General features: G+C 39.8%; 5 protein-coding genes across 5 annotated transcripts in view; 3 read left to right on the plus strand and 2 right to left on the minus strand.

Moving 5' to 3' along the window:
• LOC134812719 (obelin-like) overlaps window positions 1–13,676 on the plus strand; it is an 89,705-nt gene extending 76,029 nt beyond the window's left edge. Inside the window, exon 2 of the mRNA XM_063820253.1 lies at window positions 12,917–13,676. Coding sequence (XP_063676323.1) covers window positions 12,929–13,549 — 621 coding nt within the window. The 5' untranslated portion in view covers window positions 12,917–12,928 and the 3' untranslated portion in view covers window positions 13,550–13,676. The remainder of the gene's footprint in view (window positions 1–12,916) is intronic.
• The window catches only part of LOC134812705 (POU domain, class 2, transcription factor 2-like), a 1,142,226-nt gene that overhangs the window by 154,832 nt on the left and 961,775 nt on the right, over window positions 1–25,619 (plus strand). The gene's annotated exons all lie outside the window — the stretch shown is intronic.
• Window positions 10,617–11,621, minus strand: LOC134813244 (uncharacterized). The gene has a single exon (XM_063820932.1). The coding sequence runs from the start codon at window positions 11,619–11,621 to the stop codon at window positions 10,617–10,619; it is 1,005 nt and encodes a 334-aa protein (XP_063677002.1).
• Window positions 16,683–19,556, minus strand: LOC134813245 (uncharacterized). The gene has a single exon (XM_063820933.1). It carries the CDS (start codon window positions 19,554–19,556, stop codon window positions 16,683–16,685), a length of 2,874 nt encoding a protein of 957 aa, XP_063677003.1.
• LOC134812973 (DNA repair protein RAD51 homolog 1-like) overlaps window positions 24,664–25,619 on the plus strand; it is a 63,261-nt gene continuing 62,305 nt past the window's right edge. The window contains exon 1 of the mRNA XM_063820608.1: window positions 24,664–24,672. The gene's annotated coding sequence lies outside the window, so the exon portion shown is untranslated. The remainder of the gene's footprint in view (window positions 24,673–25,619) is intronic.

The raw sequence follows: 25,619 nt of genomic DNA on the forward strand, positions 1-25,619 counted from the left end.
CATTATTTAAACTAACTATTTAAGCATTTTACTGGAGACAAACTGAGCTCCGTAATTGAAGAGTCAGTTTACCAACAAATCAATTACATAACTAAATAACAAGTCTCTACAATTGTTGTCGGCTTCCCTGGCCCTGTTGTCGGCCCCCAACAACAGGGCCAGGGAAGGGTTCTTTGTGTTTATAATTACAAAGAGTTTACGCGAATATGAACAATAAAACAATATATTTCAAGGTTTTAAACACAAAAGGTAACGGACAAAGCTCCGAAAAGGAACTACAGAGAAATAAAAGGTAGTGAAACTTGGAACCTCCCTTTTCAAACAGTTTTCTACGTCACATGAGTTGATAAGGTGGTCACAATGGTATAAACCAGTATGAACACTTCTCTACGTCACATGAGTTGATAAGGTGGTCACAAATTCCAATCAATGATACGCCCTTCACAACGTTTAAAATGTACAGATTTTTGTCTGAATAGGAATACAATGTCTACAATATATAGGAATAAATTAGGTGGTAACTATAGTGGTATGAGTGGTATGTCAAACAAACAAAGGGAGACCTGCGAGACCAGTAACAAACAAGCGATTTGTATGAATAGCCGGCGGAAATTGTCTAACATTCTAACATAATTAAATAAATGTTTAAGTAACACAACTACATGATTGCTGATAACCGTGGCTAGTAAGTAGTAGCAGCCACTGACTACTATGAATTAGCTGTGGGTAATACAATGTGATTATTAACAGAAGTGACTCAGAAGTGTGACTAACGTCTAACAGTGGCCCTGTAGTGGAAAAGTTCAACAATCAACAGCGTGTTATTTCATTCAACTGCAGTTAAATCTAGCGTCGATTCTATCATTATCAATTATCGATCGATAAATGACCAATTGCTGATCAATAAATGATTGTCGATCAATTACTGATCACTTACTGAATTACGAAATTGAAACAATTTGGAGCAAAACATTTGACTGAAAATTGAAAAAAGGCCCAAAAACAGATCGTTTTATCAAAACCCAACTAGTGGGTACAATACAAATGTATGTGCATTTACGGTATGTGATAAAACCATTTGTGGTTAAGAAATTGGGCCCATTTAAAATAGTTCAGGGAAACTTTATAATTGCTCTAATTAATTACTAAAATAGTGGAACGTTGTAATTGTTTGATATATAATATTAATTATGATAATGCCAAACGTTATACTTGTGTAATGTGTAATTAACGTAAGAAAAAGTAAATTTACTGACGTACAACAGTCAGTATTTAATTCAGATTCTATATTTGTAACAACTAATTAATTAATGAACAGTAAACAAGGCCAGAATCTGGGGTAAAACTATTGAACAGTAGTGGACTTGTTACGGAACAAGTTCCGTGACAATTGCTGTAACAAGTATCGTAACAGGTGCTGTAAGTGTAACAAGTATCATAACAGGTGCTGTGATTGTGAGAAATGCTGTTACTACTGTGATCACGAAAACATTGCAATCTTAAGGATTACGAGTGTGGCCAAGGAAATGATGCCGGGCCGGGAAATCCGCGGCGAAATCTATGCGGAAATGAGTGGGGTCGGGGAGAGTGGGAGGTTGTCTGACCCTCTAGACCCGACCATTACTCCAAGTACTCTTAATTATAATTGTAATCTTAATTAGAAAGCTGCACTAGATCACCGCGTGATAACCCTACTTTTCAGCAAGTCAAGGAACAGATCCTAATTAAACTTAAAGGTGAGTAGGGTATGGCTGTAGTTGCTGGTTGTTGGGCAGCAATGATCGCTGGTTGTGGGGCAGCGGGACTCCCTTGATAGTTGATAATTGTCTAGGTCGTTAGTTGAAAACGATTTATTTCTAAGTTGGTTTGTCGATGAAAACGCAGCTGTCTAGAGTAAGGTACCCTACTTATAGGTCATTATTGTAGTAATAACAACTATTATAAAGTGAGTTACTCATAATTCATTATTGTAGTATTAACAACTATTATAAAGTAAGTTACTCATAATTCATTAATGTAGTATTAACAACTATTATAGAGTCAATAAAAAGAAGCAGGCACCTTCATAAGGTTGAAGGTTGAGTTGATTAATGCGAGTGTATTAAATAAGTGTTAATGATTAATACGAATTAACTAGAAAGGAGGTACCAGTTTGCTTAAGTCTCGTGAACTTAAAGTTGGATCTATCCGTCACATGAGACGCGTGAGATATACAGGTTAGTAATCGATGCTGCCTGGGTAACAAGATTGTTGCCTGGGTAACAAGATTGTTGCCTGGGTAACAAGATTGTTGCCTGGGTACTTACAAGATTGTTGCCTGGGTAACAAGATTGTTGCCTGGGTGACAAGATTGTTGCCTGGCTGACAAGATTGTTGCCTGGGTAACAAGATTGTTGCCTGTGTTATTACAAGATTGTTGCCTGGGTAACAAGATTGTTGCCTGAGTAACAAGATTGTTGCCTGGGTAACATGATTGTTGCCTGGGTAACAAGATTGTTGCCTGGGTAATTACAAGATTGTTGCCTGGGTAACAAGATCGTTGTCTGGATAACAAGATCGTTGACTTGGTAACATGATTGTTGCCTGGGTTACAAGATTGTTGCCTGGGTTACAAGATTGTTGCCTGTGTAACAAGATTGTTGCCTGGGTAACAAGATTGTTGCCCGGGTAACAAGATTGTTGCCCGGGTTATTACAAGATTCCTCCACTATATTCAGACAAGTGCAACTACAAGATGATAACGAGTTCTGACTGTTAACTAGCAACTGTTCTGACTGTTACCTAGCAACTGTTCTGACTGTTACCTAGCAACTGTTCTGACTGTTACCTAGCAACTGTTCTGACTGTTACCTAGCAACTGTTCTGACTGTTACCTAGCAACTGTTCTGACTGTTACCTAGCAACTGTTCTGACTGTTACCTAGCAACTGTTCTGACTGTTACCTAGCAACTGTTCTGACTGTTACCTAGCAACTGTTCTGACTGTTACCTAGCAACTGTTCTGACTGTTACCTAGCAACTGTTCTGACTGTTACCTAGGAACTGTTCTGACTGTTACCTAGGAACTGTTCTGACTGTTACCTAGCAACTGTTCTGACTGTTACCTAGCAACTGTTCTGACTGTTACCTAGCAACTGTTCTGACTGTTACCTAGTAACTGTTCTGACTGTTACCTAGCAACTGTTGTGACTGTTACCTAGCAACTGTTCTGACTGTTACCTAGCAACTGTTCTGACTGTTACCTAGCAACTGTTCTGACTGTTGCCAGCAGGATGTTTATTTGAAAGCTTCTGAAACAATTCACTCGCTATTTATACCTCCTATTCATGGTTTAGTTCCTGCTCTGCTGGTGGTATACACTATACAGTAGATATATATATATATACATAATCTCTCTCATCCCAATCCTAAATAGCGCTACTACCCCCTACCTAGCAACTATTTCGCCGCCCTACTTTGCTTATCAAGTAGACAGGTATCTGACCTGTAAGCAGACCCTTTTGCATAACCCATCCCCCAGAGCTCTCTTAACAGGACCCAGTCATTGTTAAGACGAGTCTAGCAAACATTAAGGATAGCGTTTAAACCATTGTTAAGCAGGGAGACAGGTAGCAGCCCCTCTCAATCTGAATTTAGAGCAGCTCTCTGAATTACCCTGCTGCATATTTATACCAGCTCCAAGTTTAGGGACGCCTGGATCATTGGGACCGAGTCCAGGGAGGCGCAGGTGAGATGCCGCTAATCGTCCATTAGAGAGTCCTTTCTCTCCCTCCCCCTCTCTCTCTCTCTCTCTCTCTACCTTAGTATACTGTCACGTGACTAGCTACCGGGTCACGTGACTAGTTACCGGGTCACCTGGTCTGAGGTGATGTTTTCTAAAGGCTGAGTTTTTACACTCACTCCGTTATAGCAGGGTGTAAGACAGCTCAGTACTGGCAGGAAGAGAGAGAGAGGGAGGGAGGGAGGATATATAGAGAGAGTGTGTGGAGAGTGGAGCTTGTGGTTAACGCTGAGATTGTATGAGTGAGGTGACAAATAAAGTGCAGCCCGTATAAAATCTAAAGATATTGCAATCTGATGATAACGGTTTCGATGGTGCCCTTTCCGCAGATTGGTCAACTAAAATGCCCGCGTCAATGGTGCAATGAACCTTACAGATAACCCAATTGATCCGATTTATATTCACATCAAAACAGTACGAAAATTAGTACGCATTATCCATCCTAATACTGCTGTTCTTTATTGAAATATGACTCGACTTACTTCTTAACCTTTGTAGCGTCTGTCAGACTAAGATAATAAAAGCTAATAAAGGCTAATAAAGTAATAAGCCTAAGGTAATTCATTAAAGTTTATTCAAAATTTAATCATTAATTAGAATATGTCAGAAAATTAAACAAAGACAAAAATTTACAAGAACGATATTATTATTACAGCGTCAGTATACTCGGTCTATTGATCTATAATAATAAGCTAGGTCTCCTCCCCTCGAGAGAGAGATGAAAAGCTCAAATGATAGAAACTTACGAACAATACGTTTCCCAGACGATAACACAGTGCACAGTAACGTTGCGTTCACAGCAGCTGAGTATTGTGTAGTACACACGAAGAGACATTTTTCCATGTGGTTCTGTTACAGCCTGTCTAAAGCTTACAGTAGCGAGATGGAGTGAATTGTGAAGCTACAGCTGGGACATGTTAAAATATATACCAACTATTTAGAATAGTAAGCAGTACTCGACTGGGGTTCCGGCAAACATTGCACCCCCGGCCAAAATTCATTGATTAACCTCCGGCACCGGCCCCGGCTGAAATCTTAAATTGTCCTGAGAGTAAGCTGGTCCTTTTTTGAGAACTTTAGCACTGATTTTTCAGCTGGTATGTGCAAAAAACACGAATTTGTGGAATAAAAGTTACAATCTAGTATATGAATTGAGGCTCTGATGACCATCCTCAGCGCACCCTCAGCAGCCTCAGCCCCGACAGAAGAAGGCACCCCGACCAAAATCTAACTCCCGGTTTCCACTGGTAGTGGTCAGCCCCTTAAGGGGGGGGGGGGGGGGGTTCATCCTGATTTTTTTTGTGAAACTTGGTTTCGAGATAGCAGTTGGCTAACAGACTAGGACCAGTGACCGAACTTTTGAGGGGATCCCGGACCCCGACCGCCAAACGGTGCCCGCGGGGCAGCCACGCCCATATTTGGTCCAAATTAGGCCCAATTTAGCCAAATACCCTGAACATGCCCAAAATCCAGATTTTAGGTGCTCTACTTGTAGCTAGTGGTCCCCTGAACTCGTATATGAATTTTCATCAAGATTGGACAAGAAATGACTGAGTTATGAGCCAAAAACCATATGGGGGCATACGCACCAAATTTGATCGATTTTGGCCCATAAATTGGTCAAATATCAATATTTTTGAATGAAACTAACTTTATATGGAAGGTAAGCCTATACTACACATTATCTATGATTATCAGCTCAGTAACTACCTAACTGTGGATTCTGTGTTCAAATAATAGCAAAAAAATGAACAAAATTGCCCATATCTCAGTTCGCGATAATTGCAAAACTGACTTCGCTTAAAACAATAGAACTCAATAGAGTTTCAATATTTTTACATGAAATTTTCAGAATCAACGTAGAATCGCATTTCGACCTTAAGTTTTGTATTGGAATTTTGAGTTAGGCCTTTAAAAAAATTTGGCGGCCAAATTTTGAATTTTGCAGTGCAAATTTTGGAATTTGGCCGCCAAATTTTTTTAAAGGCCTAACTCAAAATTCCAATACAAAACTTAAGGTCGAAATGCAATTCTACGTTGATTCTAAAAAATTTCATGTAAAAATATTGAAACCCTATTGAGTTCTATTGTTTTGAGCGAAATCAGTTTTGCAAATATCGCGAACTGAGATATATGCGATTTTGTTCATTTTTTGCTATTATTTGAACGCAGAATCCACAGTTAGGTAGATATTGAGCTGATAATCATAGAGAATGTGTAGTATAAGCTTACCTTCCATATAAATTTGGTTTCATTCAAAAATATTGATATTTGACCAATTTATGGGCCAAAATCTATCAATTTTGGAGCGTGTGCCCAAATATGGTCATATGCTTTTTGGCTCATAACTCAGTCATTTTTTGTCCAATCTCGATGAAATTTCATATACGAGTTCAAGGGACCACTAGCTACAAGTAGAGCACCTAAAATCTGGATTTTGGGCATGTTCAGGGTATTTGGCTAAATTGGGCCTAATTTGGACCAAATATGGGCGTGGCTGCCCCGCGGGCACCGTTTGGCGTTTGGGGTCCGGGACCCCCTCAAAAGTTTAGTCACTGGTCCTAGTTTGTTGGTCAGCTGCTATCTCGAAACCAAGTTTCACAAAAAAATCAGGGTGAACCCCCCCCCCCCCCCCCCCCCCTTAATAAGATGTCACAAACTTAACGGGTGATACTCGTAAAATATCTGTTCCATATATTGGACCGTCGACGAGTCCAACTCGGCGCGCGTCCTGGTAGGTTGTAAAACTACAATCACAAACGGACCACTGGAAATTCACGAAGTTTACTGTGACGTAATTATTAATGATGGACAGCTAACTCATGTACAAATGGTTATATTAATGTTATATTAATGTGATCGTACTTTCATATTTTTGAAAACATCTGTTCCACGGATAGGTGACTAGGATTACTGGAAATATGTGATTCTAACGCTGGTGGCCACATCTGATGGTTGTTAGTTAAATATTGAACACTCCAGCTGCTGCTAATCCAGCTGCTGCTCTAACAGCTCCACTGATATTCCTTCAACAATCAACATATCACTGATAATAAGACACCACGTTTCATTCCTTCTAGATAATATTATCGCGCTATATTTACAGTGAATGAGACAGCTGTATTACACCTGCCAACTGCACAGAAGATTGTCTCGTATCTTACTTTATACTTTCAACACTACTATATAACAAATAATTTTAATATTATCTAGCTATCAGTATATCTTGCTTAACAGTAAGGACAACTATTGTGCGTAACGGTAAATACTAAATATTGACAGATTAGAGACAGATTGTCATTTCTAAAATACTGATGAGTGGTATTTGCTCCCTTAACAAACAAAAACAAAACAAAAAGCTCATACTAATATGAGGGTTATAGAATTAAACTCTTGGGGAGTGGGGGTTTAACTCTAAAGTCTAGGGAGTAGGGGTTACACTCTAAAGTCTAGGGGTGGGGGTTACACTCTAAAGTCTAGGGGTGGGGGTTACACTCTAAAGTCTAGGGGTGGGGGTTACACTCTAAAGTCTAGGGGCGGGGGTTACACTCTAAAGTCTAGGGAGTGGGGGTTACACTCTAAAGTCAAGGAGTGGGCATGGGGGTTAGACAATGGCGGAGGAACAATCTTTATAGCAATGGCAGTAATGAATTTTCCATATTTACGACACATTGCTGTGTGTGAAACATCAAAACGTCGAAAACGAACATGTGATTACAACTGTGAGTGTGCTATCTACAGTAAATAAGACAGCGACATTACAAATACTCTAGTGCGTGCTCCAACTAACCCTCTACCCTCTACTTCCTCTCCCTACCCACTAACTGGTCTCTACTAATGTAGTTATCCAATTTGTTCTTCGGTTTTTGTACAATAATGGATAAATTGGTTTGTCTTGCAATTTATAAATATACCCGTGTAGGCTGCATCACATCTAAATCGAACGGTTATTTCTAGGCTATTCTCTACAATCACATTATCATTAAACTATCTTTACACTCGACTTCTGCCTGATCCAGAGGATGTCACCATTTTACCTTCACACAGACATCGAACGATGACAGAAGATGACGATCAGACCTCATTAAAACTATCTTTACTGTCTAACATCCAAAATGGCAAATATGAATAAATCTATGAGCCAGCAGCTGGGTTTTTAACCTTAATTACTAATCTCAGAACTGTTATCTAGCATCTTAGAATTTATTCATTATTGTGGTAGTCGGTCACTATACTTATACTCTTATAGTAACTATAGTAACTATAGTGACTCTGCAGTCAAAGTTAGTCGTTGTGCAGATCGTAACACGTGGAATTATCGTCCTTAGTGGGTTAATTAAAAAGAGAACGTCCCTACTGATAGAGTAATATAGGGTCAGTGAATAGTGAGTTGGATTATCTTAATAATCACGTGGGATTGGGCGTTAGTGAGGGGCACATGGTTAAATTGGGCGACTCCTGTCCAACTCCAAAGTTAGGTTTTTTGAACAATAGTTTATGTCAGATCCAACTATACGATTTTCTTGAAACTTTCCAGATAGTAAAATAGCTTTACTACGAATAATCTGTGCAAGTTTGGGTGAATTTCTAAGTGCCAAATTTGAGATATCATTTCAAACACAAGAAAAAAGTGCTGTCACTGTCGGACAGGAGTCGTGTTACCCATGGTTGTTAATGCAAACTATCCGCCGTTAAATTGATGGGATGGATGTTTGATGATAAGCTCCTGGGTTAGGATGATAAAATGATATTTTATCTGCTCACAGCTCAGTACCAAGGAAATTTTGTTTTCATACGTTAGGAGACTAGCTTTCAATTGCAAAGTTTGACGGAACGAAGGCAATATGAAGATTTGGGATAAATTTCAAAGGAAAAAGCAATCCCAAATATTGTGTTACTACGAAACTTCCAATCCCTACCACTGTGTTGTAAGGATGAATCACCGTGAGTTACACAAAACAATGATTACTAAATAGGGTCGTTATAAACCTGTATACTCACGACAGTAAGTGTAACAAAGACTGTTCTAAATGGCATGGGGCACATGTTCATACCACGTGACACATAATCTTTTTTTTTGTTGAAACAATTGGTTGTTTTCTTGATAATTTATATTGTTCTGTGTATCACGTGACCAACACGTGCAAACCACGTGGTTCTAGCCAGTGGTTCATGGTAGAGGACCGCAAAGTGCCGTTGCTTGGAGAGGACAGCTTAGAAGAGTGGTGATCTTAGCTTCAGATCAGGAACAGGTGCCCAGTAGAATATCGTGCTCCTTACTAACAACACACTCAATGTCACGTGGGCACATTTCCCAAGTCACGTGGGCACTATTCTAATGTCACGTGAGTTACTATTTTCTACGGGCTGATGAGCAGCTTTACTGCGCTCTATTTTAGCAGATGGGAAAATGTTGGTGCTAATTTATCTTCAGTTTATTTCAGGCCTCCGTGGAAGCTGATGAGCGCAACTAATAACTGTGCTCAGGAAACTAAGTAATGTATTATAAACTAAGTAATACAGAGAGAATACGCGCTACTTTCAGTATGCTGAATTGTAATTATACTAGGTAAACTGCAAAATATACTCAGGTTTCAGCAAAGAATATTTCAGATCATGACAACAAATTATAACAGCTTCCAGGTGACGATTATTACATTTATTGAAGTTCCGGTTTTTGATTCAATAGAATGTGAGTCACATAACACATAAATTCCTGTCAAGGTGAAAACACAAATTTATGAATTTTATGAATTTATTTGTACTTAAAATATTTTGATAAAAAACTAATACCTCCTACTTAGTAAGCAGTCAAATCTCCCTTCAATTATTATTTATTCGTTACGTTAAACTCTTTTATTGTATTAACGAATTAATTGTATACCGAAACATGAAATGTATTGCCAGTTATTGACATTAAGGCATTCATCTTCCAAGAATCATTTCAATTGGACCGAGGCCAGGAAGACCATCAGAAATAACATGCTGAGTGCCTGAGTATGTTACTGCTATCAAATCTACCTTCTATTATTTTCTCTTCATTTCGTTAAACTCCTTAATTACATTGAGGCAATTTCACAATTTGTCTTCCAAGAATCATTTCAATTGGACAAGAACACCTAGGAGTAGGAAGACCATCAGAAATAATCACACCTTTATTATTAAATTTGAATATTCTAATCATTTAATAATTCACGATTAGAATCGTCAAATATAATGCTATCAACGATTATATTAATATATCAATTGGACATGATCATTATATTAATATATATAAGATAAGAAACGTGCAAGCTATTCAAATTTAATTTCCTTTAAATGCCCATGAAGTAAAGAAATGAATCCTTGGCAAGTAGTTAAGTAGTTTAATTATGAACCGTGGCGACTATAAAAGAAGCATCAGTAACCGTTAAGAGTTAGAATTGATGCTTTACTCGTCTGCTGTAAAGCTGTAAAGTGCCTCAGAAGCACTCCCCTAACAGGGATATGATGCTTTTTCTTTTTTTTGAGAGAGAGGCTTGAGTTGGGTGGCCCACGAGAGGATAGCATGAGGATGCTTTGCCTGCCTCTGGGGTATGGCAGTCTTAGGGGAGGATGCCGGAGAAATTATAGTGTAATTGTATAGTGGAGGATGATGGTAAGTGTTCTGAGGGAACGCTTAGGTGTCAGCTGGGTGTGGGACAGAAAGAACGTGTGAGTAGTCGCTATGACAACATGTGAGTAGTGGCTATGTCACACCGGTCTGTGCAGCTATCCATCGGATCTCTAGAGTGTTAGTGGAACCGAGTGCATTGAGGGAGTCATAACAGTCTCTATTATACAAGCTAACTCCTCGTTCAAAGCGATGAGATAGCTTGTATAGGGGAGAGACTGTCAAACCATATGATGATATGTGTGTTGGTATAAGTTGAGAGATATTTGCAAGCTTCGATGATGGCTGTTAGTTCTGTTTGATAAACAGTGCAATAATCAGGAAGCTTGAATGATCTTTTCAATTGAGTGGAGTCATTATTGTCAGTGGTGATGATATAGCTAGCCCTTGTATCACGTGGTGACCCCCACGCTTCACTGTAGAGTTTCGACGATACAGGGGGAGCCGCGCACACAACGTATGACAAGCTAGCCCCGCTTCCTGAGTCTGTGCGTGACCCGTCTGTGTAACAGGTGATCGTCTCACTGGAGATGTTGTCGATGGTGTTTAGAAGTGAATCTCTATATTCAATGTTGTCAGCTCCAGGAGTGGTGACTGTGAAATGCCGTTCAAGCATCATGGTTGGTATTGATAGGTCTCTCTCTGCTTTGGATGGTATGTTGAGATCTACCATGAATTGTTTGTTGATAGTGGTGTGAGTTTTGATGGTACCTTTTCTGAAGGTGATAGTTTCTAGGGTTAGGCTACCGTATGCTTGAAGCCTGGCTGCACCCTTTGCTGCTTCGCCTATCAGGAAAAGTATGATATCTGAAGTGTTAGTGAGGTGGTTCAATGCGATGAAGGGAGTACTTGTCATTGCACCAGACATCATTCTCAGTGCCAGTGCCTGCACTCGTTTGAACTTCCTCGCATTGGTGTCTGTTTGGGTTGCCCTGATCCATATGCTACCGCAGTTGGACAGAATAGGTCTGATAACAGCGGTGTACATCCATTTGCATGTTTTGGGGTTCATACCCCATGTGGGGCCGACAGTTCTTCTACATTGCATAAGGGATGCCGTAGCTTTTTTGGTGATATTGGTGATATGTTCGTTGAAGTTGAGCTTGCTGTCAAGGGTCACTCCTAGGAATTTAGTGGTGTTACCTACCACCACAGGTCTTAATGTCCATTTCGTATTCCAGGTGAACATGACTAATTGAGTTTTGAGTGCGCTTATGGATAGATCTTTGGTTTGGCCCCATTTCTCTATCGTATTGCGTGTTCTGTTCCAGATAATATCTAAATCATTCAACTCTGCTAGAGAAACCAGATCATCTGCAACAGCTTGCAGATAACCCGGTATGTCTTTAGCAGTGTAGGCCAGGAGATCATCGACTACCAGGTTCCAGAGGAAAGGGGAAAGAATGCCTCATTGGGGGCACCCTCTCCGGATCCGAACCCTTCTCGATTTATCCTTATGATTTATGGTGATGAATCTGTTAGTTACCATGTTGATAATCCATTGAGCAGTAGCCAGATCCACTTTCGTGCTCTTGATAGCTTCAGAGATAGCCTTGAAAGAGACATTATCGAAGGCTCCCTCTACATCTAGAAAGACTCCTCAGACGTATTTTTCTTAGCTATCCTGCGCTCGATGGTGTGAGTTACTTTATGAAGGGCTACTTCTGTCGAACATCCCTTCTTAAAGCCGAATTGTCGTTTGTTGATGTCGTAAGCAATATTAAGGTCATGTTGTATGTGCCACAACCTGTCCTGTAGTTTTAACATCACAGGAGAAAGGGTGATAGTGCGAAATGACTTCGGTTGGTTGTAGTCTTTTTTACCGGGCTTTGGGAGAAAGATTCCGAGGGATTCCTTCCACAAAGTCGGAATGTATCTTTGATGTGTGTCCACTGTCCAGGCTTTCTGGATGATGAGGTTTTGAGAGTGCCAGGTCCAGCAGATTTCAAGGGATCGAAGGATTTAAGAGCCTCCTCGATTCTGTCTGTGCTGTAGATAGTATTGAGTAAGGTAGTGGTGATAGGTAGTGGACAGGGTGGAGGCACTGGCGGATCAGTCAGGGATATGCTACTGATGGATGAAAATCGCTAAAGCCCTTTCTTGAGGGGTTCACACTATATTTCTGTGGGAGCGGCAAAATTGCACGTAAAATTTCAGGCTGAACCTTTTAACCTTAACCTAAGGGTTTCATTAGGTAAAACTCGCTCCTTTTCAGCAATATGACCATTTCGTGCATAGTTCTCAACAGTGGACCAATTTGGAGCCTGAAATACTGTTTGTCCAAATCAGTGATTATGAAATATTTGAACCTATCCAAAACCAAGCCTGGGTTTGCTTTAAATATAGTTATCCTGGTCCCAATTAATCCTCCTTGCGTCCTAACACGTAAGATGGCGTTTCTTTTGTCTCATATATGATATTTATCTCGAAATACTGCTTTGTAACCTTTAAAAGTTTGTTATATTAATTATATACATAATTCAGCCAAGGAACGCAATGCCTCTAGACGAGAATAACAACGAGAGCTATAGATGGTTGAGAAGTGTGGGTAACGACTGGCAGTTTCATGTCGAGGATCTACACCCAAAACAGCTCAGCCGGCTGTACAAGAGGTTCGACACCTTCGATCTAGACAGTGACGGTCGTATGGACATGGACGAGGTCCTGTACTGGCCCGACAGAATGAGGCAGTTGGTGAACGCTACTGACGAACAGGTCGAGAAGATGAGGGCTGCTTGCTACACCTTCTTCCTCAACAAAGGAGTGGATCCAGAAAAGGGACTTCTCAGAGACGACTGGGTTGAAGCTAACAGGGTCTTTGCTGAGGCTGAGAGAGAGAGGGAACGACGTGGTGAACCCTCCTTGATTGGTCTTTTGTCAGACGCTTACTACGATGTCCTGGATGATGACGGTGATGGTACTGTTGATGTTGATGAACTAAAGACCATGATGAAGGCTTTTGATGTGCCTCAGGAGGCTGCCTACACCTTCTTTGAGAAAGCTGACATTGACAAGAGTGGAAGACTGGAGCGAAACGAACTGATCCATCTCTTCAGAAAGTTCTGGATGGAGTCCTACGATCCTCAGTGGGACGGTGTCTACGCTTACAAATACTAAGCTTATTCATGAACTCGGATATCTATTAATTTGCCTGTAAAATGTTTCATAGTTTTGAATTTTGGAAGTTTATTTAAGCAGTGTATTTGGTTGTTGTTATATTTATGAATTATGGTTGCGCATTTCATGGTCTTGGTTTTAATTAGTTCAGAAAACTGAGTTACCTGCAAATTTATCAAACAAAAATGAAACAAATCGAAAAGGGTTTAAATTACTGAAAAGTCAATAGTCAACATCTCTCAACATTTACTAACCTAACCCGCACTCTAATCTACTTCAGTAGATTAGAGTAGTAGATATCACACTCACAGCTCAACTTGTACTATCCTTGAGCACATTTTCTGTTCTGTTGAACACCATCATTGCTGTTTTGATATATTAACCGATAGCCCAGGCTCTTGACAGATTGTAATCCGCACTCCAGAGCAGATTAAATTATGAAGCAAATTCGGTGTCCGGAAATCGAATGGTATGCTGAAATCAAATGGTATCCTGAAATCAAATGGTACACTGAAATCAAATGGTACACTAAAAGTTCTAATTTGACCATTTAAATTGCCAAATATTACTCTATCAATCGATTGTTATAACTAGCAGGGTACCCGTCCTCCGGACGACAATAATTATTTACTATCGCTGACACCACGTTTTCGCTTTCTAAATTTATTGGGTCAAATTTAAAGACAGCATTTTCAAATATTAGAATTGCAATTAGAATTATTATCAAATTTACACAACATTACGATAGAAATAGTAAATAGTTAAAAAATGCTTCGAATATGTGCAGGACATCTGTCAAAACTGTAAACAAAGTGCCGTAATACTAATAAGGACTAACTCTAAGAATCAAAACACATAGCATATAAATTATAAGTTGATGTGTTTAAAGTATGGCATATTGGTATGGTGGGTTATAAAATATAGATACCTACTTAGAATAATGTACAATTATTTACAGGATACAATTTTTTGAGAAATATAGAACCATTTAAGAGTAAAAGGAGAACAGGTTGGTCATGGTAGTGTTAAAAGTAATAGATGCAAACAGTTCTATACTTCTTTTCGTAAAGTTAAATTTAAAAAATGTCAGTAAATCCAATTCCAAACCAAATTCATAAAACAAAATCGCTGTTAACATATTATCTGTCCAGTACTTCTGGGTAAACAACATTATCCGTCAACCCAATGTCCAATGACAATACTCTAAGCGCGTCTTTCTCCCCAACCCTGCTTTGCGCCACATAATATTGGCCGTGGGAGAAAAATGGCCGGTCCAAAAAGATCCCAACTTTTTTTAGCGTTTGTCCTTGGGCCTTATTGGACGTGATCGCAAAGCAGGGTCTTAGAGGGAATTGCCGTCTAGTCATGTCGAAGGGGAATGTTCCATCCGTTGGTTTTATAGGGATGCGAGGAATAAATAGTTTGTTTCCCTTGTAAGATCCTCCAGCAACCACGGCTTCTATGATATTATCATGCAATACAGTAACGATGTATTTGGTGCCGTTACAATGACCTTGCTGAGGCTGCAGGTTCCGAAGAAGCATAACAGGGCAACCGACTTTCATTTTCAACTGATGGGGTGGCATTCCACTTGGTGACAAAGGGCCGTATTTACCAACCTTTAGGTCATACTTAAACAGCAGTTTAAGGATGAGGTCGCACTTAAAAAGGAGTTTAAGTGGCAACTCTACAAATGGTATTCACGAAATTCTCTTTTAAGTGTCACCCTTAATTTTTAAGTGTCACACTTAAAATCCCTCAAAATTGGTATTTACCAAATCGAGTCATACTTAAGTTCGTACTTAAACTCACACTTAAAACGACTATTTTTAAGGTACACCTATGTCACCCTTAATCTACAGACCTCATACTTAAAGTTTAAAATCTGTTACATATGTAACAGTTATATTCTAAAATATATTATAGTTGGTTATGATTAGCGGTTATATTATAGCTGTCATATTAGAGCTAAACGTATTGATTTTGACTCATTTACAATTAAGATCTCTACTCATTTAACGGTTAATTATGTACTTGCACCGTGTGAAAAACAATAAAAACACTAGCGTTTCAAGAGTAAAAATAGAGTAAATATTGAAGTGAAAGTAAAATATTCATAATAAAATCAGCTATGTTTTCACCCTCAAGCTCGGCGGGAAGGCCACCTGAAAATGGTAATCGGGATGAGGTTGGCACCAAATTGACTGTAAGGCCCTTCAAAATCTCCATCCACAGTTCATGCCTTTCTGACATCTGTATTTGCTGCGTGGTCAGCATCCCCATTCTCGCTTGATGTATCTCTTCTGCCCGCTCCTGGTACGCCTCTTCTGTTGTTGTCCTCTTACAGTTAAACTTAAGGTGAGATGACGAGGCAGGAAAATTCTTTACCTGGTTCTTCACTCCCAACGAGGGTTTTTTCTTTGAGCTTGCTGAATGTCGCCACAAGAGATCTGCAAAGCCGTTGCGCCACAGAGAGCTGCTGTACCGGGCTCAATGGGGAATTGGTTTGTTTCCTGTACTGAGAAAGTAGGGGCTCTACGGCTTGGAGGATGAGAAGAAAACCTTCTATCTTGACTCGAAATCGGTAGTAAAAATCTACGTCATCGTATGCCTCCAGTAGGTTAAATCGGTCTCTTAGGACAGGCCTGCGCTGAATAACTCTAGATTCTACCCGCTGCCGTTGTAGGTTTAACAAGTCGTCGTACTCAATACTCATTCATTATTCAAATTTACTAAAGTTTAATCAGGAGCAAACAAATCAGACAAACGGATTTCGATCAGAAACATATTACAGCAACTCGCAAACATTGGTTTACCTCCTGATAGCTTTGTGCTAACAGCTCTCCTGATAATTAGTAAAATTTGTTAATCTTGCTCTCTATTTAATCTCTCAGCAGTCTATTTTCCCCTAATTACCTCCTGATACTCATCATGTTCTTATACAATACATTACAATACATCTAATTCTGCACTTAAAGTGTCAGTTCAGTGATAAAATTTTGGTGAATAACAATTTTAGTTAAAGGTTGACCTCCCACTTAGAGCATAAGTGGGAGGTCAACCTATAAATTAAAGTACGAGCTATTTCCAGTTGGTAAATACGAATTTCGATTAAGGTCCAACTTTTTAAGTGTCACTTTAACGTGATACTTAAAATTCTTCCTTTAAGGTCGTACTTTAAGCAAATTTGGTAAATACGGCCCAAAGTGTTCAGATACTCTTGTGGAATGTCAAAGCTGTCTTCGGAGCTCACTTTGTCGTGGGACTTGTAGAGTCTCTCTTCGCCCGGAAACGTCGCCATGACTTTGTTGTTAATCAAGTCAACAGTTTTGTTTGTAGGGCAGATCAGGCTTCTACTTGCAGTCCAGCTGTGATCTGTATACTGAGTTTCAAGGTCTTCGAACACCCAGTTAATAAGAGCATCTAAGTCACCCTTGAAGATCAACTCATCCGGGATTGTTACCCTGAACTGGCCACCTTGAGGATGAATTGGAAGCAGGCCATCACCGCAAGATAAAAGATAATCAGTAAATTCTTTGTCTTCGCTGTTCTGGAAAACACGCATGTTAATGTCAAGTTTGAAAACGGTTGCATGTTTCCACAGATAAGAACTCTTGAGACATGAATTCACTATCTGTCCTCGGCTTCCTTTCACTACAACAGGGAGGCTCTGTCTCCAATCAGTAGCCCACACCATTGTTATCCCACCAAACAGTTTGTTGTTTCCTCTGACAAACTGAAGTGATCTGTCAAGTGTCTCGAAGATCATTTTGTTACCCATGCTTACTTCATCAATAATAAGTACAGCTGTTTCTTGTAACAACTTGCCAGTAGCGTCCCGTTTTGAAAAGTTGGCCATAGAATCTTCAGTCAGCTTAAGCGGAATTTTACAACGACTGTGCAGAGTTCGGCCGTTGTTTAGCAGAGTGGCTGCTATCCCTGAAAGTGCAGTTGCCAGGGCTATCTTTCCTTGAGCTCGAACACTGTCGAGGATAAGGTTGATGGTGTATGTTTTACCCGTACCACCGGATGCCTGAAGTGCAAAAACCTTGCCAGAGTTGTTAGCAACAGAATCCATAACAGCAGAGTAAAATAGATGCTGCTTATTATTGAGTGACTCTACACGCCCTTGTAAGGATTGAGCAAGAGCCTCTCGATCATAAGATGTTTCATCCCTGACAACCCTTGGTACGTTAGACCTTGGCAAAAGGTCTTCCCTCACAGCGGGAAGAAGGAAATCTTTCACTAAGTCTAATTCATCCTGTTCGAATCTTTCTTTCAGATAGAGGAGCGCTTGGTTGAACATAAGCTCAGTTGGAGCTTCAGCATTTTCAGCTCTCATAAAGTCCTCAACCAACTTCTCGCGATGGCGTTGCCAAAATAGGGGAGGGTCTGCTGGCCGACAGTAGATAAGGAGATTCGCAAAAACGTCCCTAAGTTGATTGCCAAACTGTACTGTGCTTGCCTCCTCCATCACACAGTCCAACTCTTCATCTGTTTCCAGCAGCCCAAGTTTACGGCAAGCTTCTTGAAAGGTTGGACAAACGTGGCCATTTATCGTTCTCAAGTTTTCAAAAGAAGTTGCCCCAGATTTGTTGTAGAGCAACATTCTTAAGAAGAAGAGTTCAGATTGCTTAGCATTGCAGGAAAAGACTGGAATACGTCCAACAGTAACTCCAGTTTTTCTCTTCCGCCAGCGTTTGTCCTTCTCAATCCAAGTGTATTTGTCTGGGAAGTCTGGATAGAGTACTTCCCTGGCCTCTGGATCCTCTGCGTTCTGATTGAAATATGCCAAAAGTTTTGTAACACGTGGACCACGGTTTATGGCTTCCTCTTCCTCACCTTCAGCAAACAACTGCATCTGCTCCCCCTTCAGATGACAGTCAAGTTTCATTACTGCTGGACTTCTATGAAAGAGGTCAAACCCATAGAGTCTCCAGTAAGCCTCGGAAGCTGAGAGGTAACGGGCGTTGGAATAGGTCTCAACTTCATCCTCTTGCTCAAATGCCGCAACTACTCGGTCTGGACCCTTGTTTATGTATTTGAACAGGTATTTCACACACCTCGTTGAATATACTACTTCCACGTTTATATGCGCCTCGTAAATTAACGATAAAAGTGGACTATAAGGTACAACCCAAGAATTGTCCAGCAGGAAGAAGTTCGGATTGCTTTCGCTTCCCATATTCACCCTATGAACTTGTCCTCCATCTTCTGGTGATCGACGACGATAAACAGGAGGGCTGTGTTGGGTTAGCATTGTATCTGCTGACAGATTCTTCGGGAATTTCTTGGAGCATTTCTTATCAGCACCTTCACCAACCATACACGGTGAGTTCCTGTTAATGTTTCCGCAAGGTCCATGTATATTGTTGGTGGTTATAATCTTGTGCAGCCGAGGGTTAGTCAGGGGATCTGGAATCTCTGCGCAAACTATCTTATCAACATCCTCTGGTGTGCGAGGTTTGTACTCATCTGTGAGAATTACAACAATGTGAATATGAGGCAATCCCCTTTTCTGAAATTCTACTGTGGCAGTATAGCCCCGTATATCTCCAAAAACTTTGTTTAAGCAAATGTCTTTGAGTAAAGCATTCAATTTCAATTTGAAAACTCTAGCACAAAGATCTGGCCGATCAGTGTATGATTCTCCTGGATCCAATGCTTCCTGTATTTCTTTCCACTTTGGGTTACAGGTAAACGTTACAAACAGATCTGGCTTCCCTAACTTTCTAACAATACCCATTGAGTCTTGGAATCGTTCTCGATAGTACCTTGGCGAACCGTAGAAAGAAGGAGGTAATATAATGCGCTTTCCTGCATTGTTCAGATCATTGTCCGCCTGAGCGTCTATGAGCCCATTATATTTTTCTGCCTTGATTGTTTTCTGGTTATGCCGTACCCAATCTAAGCGGCTACCTTCAATCTTAGCCCACATATCGCACACAAACTGCTGCGTCAAACGTCTGTATTTCATTACTGAGTTCCAGTCGTCCCTAACCTGCATCCGATAGCAGTAAAAATCAGAAGCCGTTAAAGTCCTATTGTCAGATCTTTTCATGCCCAACTGAAAGCCGTCATCACCTTTTGGAAACATAATAACATAATGTAATGGATCGTATGACCGATGAACTGGACTGATCCTTCTTACCGCACCTCCCCTCTCGTGCAAAATAACATCCATGTTCGCAGTGATTTCCCCCGGCAAAAGTACACCAACTTCTGAAGCTGTTGGCAGGTTGTATGTTCGTGCGTGGGCATCAGATGGCCGTCGTCGTTCATCGGCATGCAAAACTAATTTAACATCAGGTGAAATGCGCATTAGTTCCAGTCCAGACTTCAATGAGCAGATGTACGGATTGCAATCATGTAATGTATTTTGAATAATCTCAACTGTCTGCTGATCCAGAGAGCTCATGATTTCCATCCTGTTTCCAGTTTCGTGGTCAGTATCGTGGAAATACAGTTGAGCAAATTTCGGGCTTTCACCATCTTGTGGCAATAAGCTGCCAATTCTGTGGTACATTTTGCCGCGAACGGTAAATGTCGGGCTGAACCCCTGATGTTTGATTTCTTGCCCACAACCGAGTGATGCTAAAGCAAAAAGATTATTGTATGCTCGAGCATTTTTGAGGAAATGGGATCCGTTAACATCGAATAATAACTGAATCTGTTCTGGAATTGGTGGTAAGCGTGGCAATTTCACTTTGCCTCCGCTGCAACATGTGTTCTTGTTTTCATTGTTCCAGAAGTATGCATTACAGTGGTTGCATGTAAAATCCCTGATCGACCCTTCAAAGGTGTTACAAAACTCCTCCGGTAGTTCTGTTTCGTCGAACTCGTCGACAGGTATTTTTGAAGCTAGATTGAACCAAGCTCTCCCAGTTCGCCCTCTAAACTGCATTCTGTTCAGTCCTCTTGTGGCGTGTGACGGATACCCCGGCCCCCGACGTTGGCGTCTTCGTCCTCTTGTTCCCCTGGACCGCAGGTTTCTCGATAAGTTTCTCGGGGTTCTAGATGGGCTTGGACTCCGTTTGGATTTTCGACCAAACCCACCTCTCGTTCTCTGGCGACCTAAAATTTGAATAGTTTTAAAATTTTCGTATTTGAAATGACTATTTACATATTTGCAGCATGCATCAAAAATAAACTATGTTTTAATGACAATCAAGTATTAGTAAATAAATTCGTAAAATGACCTCTTAAAGCATTCGGGGATCTATCAACTGCAACTGGGACATCTCGTCGACAACGTTTTGAAGGGTGCTTACTGTTATCACTACTATCATCAGAGAGAAGTAGATTAGTAGTTTCACTGTCATCTGAAATAATTATCTCTAATAATTTACGTATTATCAAATGATAATTTCAATCCTAATTTATAGTAACCTGCAAGTATATCGTTTACATTACACAGTATTACAGACCTGCTATAGAATTCGGGCGTTCTTGCTGAGCAGGATGATCAACATTTAAAGTAAGATCCACTGATTGTTCAATAACGTTGCTTCTCCGAATTCGTTTGCAGGAAGGCTCACAATTTTCCGCTGAAGGAAAACCCGTTACAGGCTACGTTAAATAAATTATGGCTAATGCCTTCCTTAGTTTCTTAAATTTTGAAAATATTGAATATGTTATGTACTATATATTATATAATTGAGACTAACGTGAAACTGTAAGCTGCTCCGGGAATGCTGGACCAGGTTGTTGACTGTCGTGGAAACTGTTAGCGGTACCCATTCTCCTGACATGATCGCGGTTGTCTGAATACAGACACAACCTATCGAGTCGGTCTTCGAAAGACTCGTTAGCAAGTCGGATAACCTGTTTTTTCGTTAACTGCTCCAACCGACAATCCCTTTCCTCCTGAGACTCATTCATAATTCGGATGGCTTGACCGATTGATAACTGCTCCAACCGACAATCCCTTTCCTCCTGAGACTCATTCATAATTCGGATGGCTTGACCTATTGATAACTGCTCCAACCGACGGTCTCGCTCCTCCTGAGACTCATTCATAATTCGGATGGCTTGACCGATTGATAACTGCTCCAACCGACAATCCCTTTCCTCCTGAGACTCATTCATAATTCGGATGGCTTGACCGATTGATAACTGCTCCAACCGACGGTCTCGCTCCTCCTGAGACTCGTTCAGAATTCGGATGGCTCGACCGTTTGATACCTGTTCCAACCGACGGTCTCGCTCCTCCTGAGACTCGTTCAGAATTCGGATGGCTCGACCGTTTGATACCTGCTCCAACCGACGGTCTCGCTCCTCCTGAGACTCGTTCAGTATCTTTTCTTGCTTCCTCCTTCTGTCTCTACTTAAACGTGTTTCACGTTGCATCTCGGACTGTGCAAGAATATCCCGCTTTCTTTTAACAGGCCTTTTGTCTGAAAAATACTTTTATATATGCATATGTAAAGTGTATACTTAAAGACTAAGAAATTTAGAAAAAATTTAAACAGTTATTTTTTTTGCGAAAATTCAAAATATTTCTTATTTCGATGTTTATTAACCTGATAATAAAGCTCCGATAGAATTTGCCGCTGTGGAACCCCTGGGACGACCTCTAGAACGACCCCTAGGACGACCCCTAGGACGACCCCTAGGACGACCCCTAGGACGGCCTCTTGTGCGCTCTCTAGTTTCATTGATTTGTTGGGGAGCTTCATCAGATTCAGTATAAACCGGACCTATGGTGGATTTATTTAGTCGCACTGTACAAATATTATTAAAATGAGAATGACGACCCAGTCTATGTCTAACATAATGACTAAAATTCTCAACAATAAATATATTTTCTTACTTGGTGCCGAACGAATAGTTCCTCGGGAGTGGCCTCTTCTACGAAATGTTCCTCTAACAGTGACAGGACTTAAGGTGTTGGGAAAGTCAAACTCTCGTCCTGAACAGTTTGTATATTCTCATCTTATTAGTCAACGTCTTAGCTTCAGCTTAAAGACAAAATTAAAGTATAGTTGAAGATATCAAAAATATTGCTCACCTTCCTCGCTCCGGGGCAGAGGTGTGCTAGATGAGCACGGTATAGGTAGGTCTTCCTCTAAGATAAGAGTAGTAGGTCTTTCAGTATTATTTCTCTTCCGCTTCATAATTGCATTTACTACGCGATACATTATTTTTGAATTATTTATATCATACAAAGTGCGAAATTAAAATTTTGGCAGCGCTTCCGCCAGTGGCAGCAGCATCTGCCAGTTCTAAATCGTATTTTTGTTTCAATTGGCCCCCATGTGCAAAAAACAGCACACTACTTTGGAGTCGAAACAATAGTGTGCTGCAGTGAGTGCATAATTTTACATGCATTGATAATCTTATCAGCAATGTATAAAAAGATAAGTTTCGACAATTAGTGACGGCATTTTTAGTAGTAGTAGCTGTAGTTTGTAAATAGGGATTGGTTTTTATACTTGTATTTGCTAATTAGTGCAGATAATATTGTCTTAATATCGAATGGTGTCAAGACTTCAAGAGTTAGAGACTAAACAAATTGTTACCTACCTATTTAATTCGCGTTTTTGACACCACTTGGGGGTCCAAATTTTGGGTACTAAAATTCTTATTCCTTGGCCAATTTTCAATTTTTTCATGCTGATTTGAAGGCCATTAAAGCATTTGAATCAGTTAAAAAAGTCTCAGTTTTATATCTTGTACGGTTTTTGCGGAAACCCGTGTTAAAGTTGATGCCGTGGTGTCAGTAAAATGGTACAGATAAATAAATATATATATATATATATATATATATCGTCTCGCTTTATATATAGTAAGATTGCAGGAATATCTAAGGAACATGTTACATGAAGTTAAACAAATTTACTTTTCTTCAATGCGTATGAAGTTCGTAAATCAATTACTATGGTACCTATAATAAAGGTAGCATCAGTCACCGGTCAGATCTAGAATTAATGCTTTACTTTTTAATAAAGCTATAATTATAAATGGTGTATTAGGGTATTATCTTGTGCTGATATTGTATGGTGTTAGCGAGTTCTACTGTCAGCTGTCCAAAGGAAGAAATGGGAGTATCATCGCATGGGCATTGCTATGTCTAGTGCGTTTGACACGATCAAACGCACTACGATTCTTGAACTCCTGAAACTGTGTGGCTGTGCTGAAGAGGATTGTCCGGTTGTTGTTGTCCAACACAAGGCTACGGGTGAAGACTGAAGGTCAATGGAATTCTTTCAGCTGAGTTTTTAAGTCTCCTTGGAGATTTCCAAGGTGACTGTTTATCCGGCTGTCTATTCACCCTTGTCTTAGCTGGTGCTTTGAATGAACTTAGATGGACTATAACAATCAGTTTAGATAGGCCGATTCCCCTAATTAATATTGCTCGCCTTCCACTTGACACTGAATATGCTGATGATGTCGACTTCAATGATGAAGACATCTCGAGAGTTATTTTGCCCCGATCAAGAAATGGAACCTCTTTGTCAATGAAGACAAAACGGACTTCACTCATGTTTATTTAGCTAGTACGGGTGAAGTTGACAGTGATGGAAAATTATTGTCGGGGAATGAAGCATGGAGGAAAAGTATCACTGTAGGGTCCGTCTTGTGTAGCAAAGCTGATATTCAGGGTCGCATAAACCTGGGATATGCTCCTTTCAACAATTACAGTCAGTTATTTAGAGATTACCACTTATTAATGAATAATGTAGTTCTCAGTTTTACATTTCGACTTTGTCAAGGACCCTGATATTAACCAAAAAGAAATGATATTTTACCAAAACCCATAATTGGGTAGAGTGCAGACCGTTGCCAGTATCTCCCTTTCTAGAGTTACTATTTTCTACGGGATGATGAGCAGCTTTGCTGCGCTCTATTTTAGCAGATTGGGAAATTTTGGTGCTTATTTATCTTCAGTTTATTACAGGCCTCCGAGTAAGCTGATGAGCGCAACTAATAACTGTGCTCAGGAAACTAAGTAATGTATTATAAACTAAGTAATACAGAGAGAATACGCGCTACTTTCAGTATGCTGAATTGTAATTATACTAGATAAACTGCAAAATATACTCAGGTTTCAGCAAAGAATATTTCAGATCATGACAACAAATTATAACAGCTTCCAGGTGACAATTATTACATTTATTGAAGTTCCGGTTTTTGATTCAATAGAATGTGAGTCACATAAATTCCTGTCAAGGTGAAAACACAAATTTATGAATTTTATGAATTTATTTGTACTTAAAATATTTTGATAAAAAACTAGTAAGCAGTCAAATCTCCCTTCAATTATTATTTATTCATTACGTTAAACTCCTTTATTGTATTAAAGAATTAATTTTATACCGAAACATGAAATATATTGCCAGTTATTGAAGCATTCATCTTCCAAGAATCATTTCAATTGGACCGAGACCAGGAAGACCATCAGAAATAATATTCTGAGTGCCTGAGTATGTTACTATTGCTACCAAATCTACCTTCTATTATTTTCTCTTCATTTCGTTAAACTCCTTAATTACATTGAGGCAATTTCACAATTTGTCTTCCAAGAATCATTTCAATTGGACAAGAGCACCTAGGAGTAGGAAGACCATCAGAAATAATCACACCTTTATTATTAAATTTGAATATTTTAATCATTTAATAATTCACGATTAGAATCGTCAAATATAATGCTATCAACGATTATATTAATATATCAATTGGACATGATCATTATATCAAAATATATAAGATAAGAAACGTGCAAGCTATTCAAATTTAATTTCCTTTAAATGCCCATGACGTAAAATTATGAACCGTGGCGACTATAAAAGAAGCATCAATAACCGTTAAGAGTTAGAATTGATGCTTTACTCGTCTGCTGTAAAGCTGTAAAGTGCCTTAGAAGCAGTCACCTAACAGGGATAGGACGTTTTTCTGTTTTTGAGACAGGTTGGACCTATAGTGGATGATGATGTTAAGTATTCTGAGGGAACGCTTAGGTGTCAGCTGGGTGTGGGACAGAAAGATGAGCTAAGACAACGTGTGAGTAGTCGCTATGACAACATGTGAGTAGTCGCTATGACAACGTGTGAGTAGTCGCTATGACAAC

The sequence above is a fragment of the Bolinopsis microptera genome, chromosome 3 (genome assembly GCF_026151205.1).
Source record: "Bolinopsis microptera isolate Bmic1 chromosome 3, MBARI_Bmic_1.0, whole genome shotgun sequence".
Lineage (NCBI taxonomy): Eukaryota > Metazoa > Ctenophora > Tentaculata > Lobata > Bolinopsidae > Bolinopsis > Bolinopsis microptera.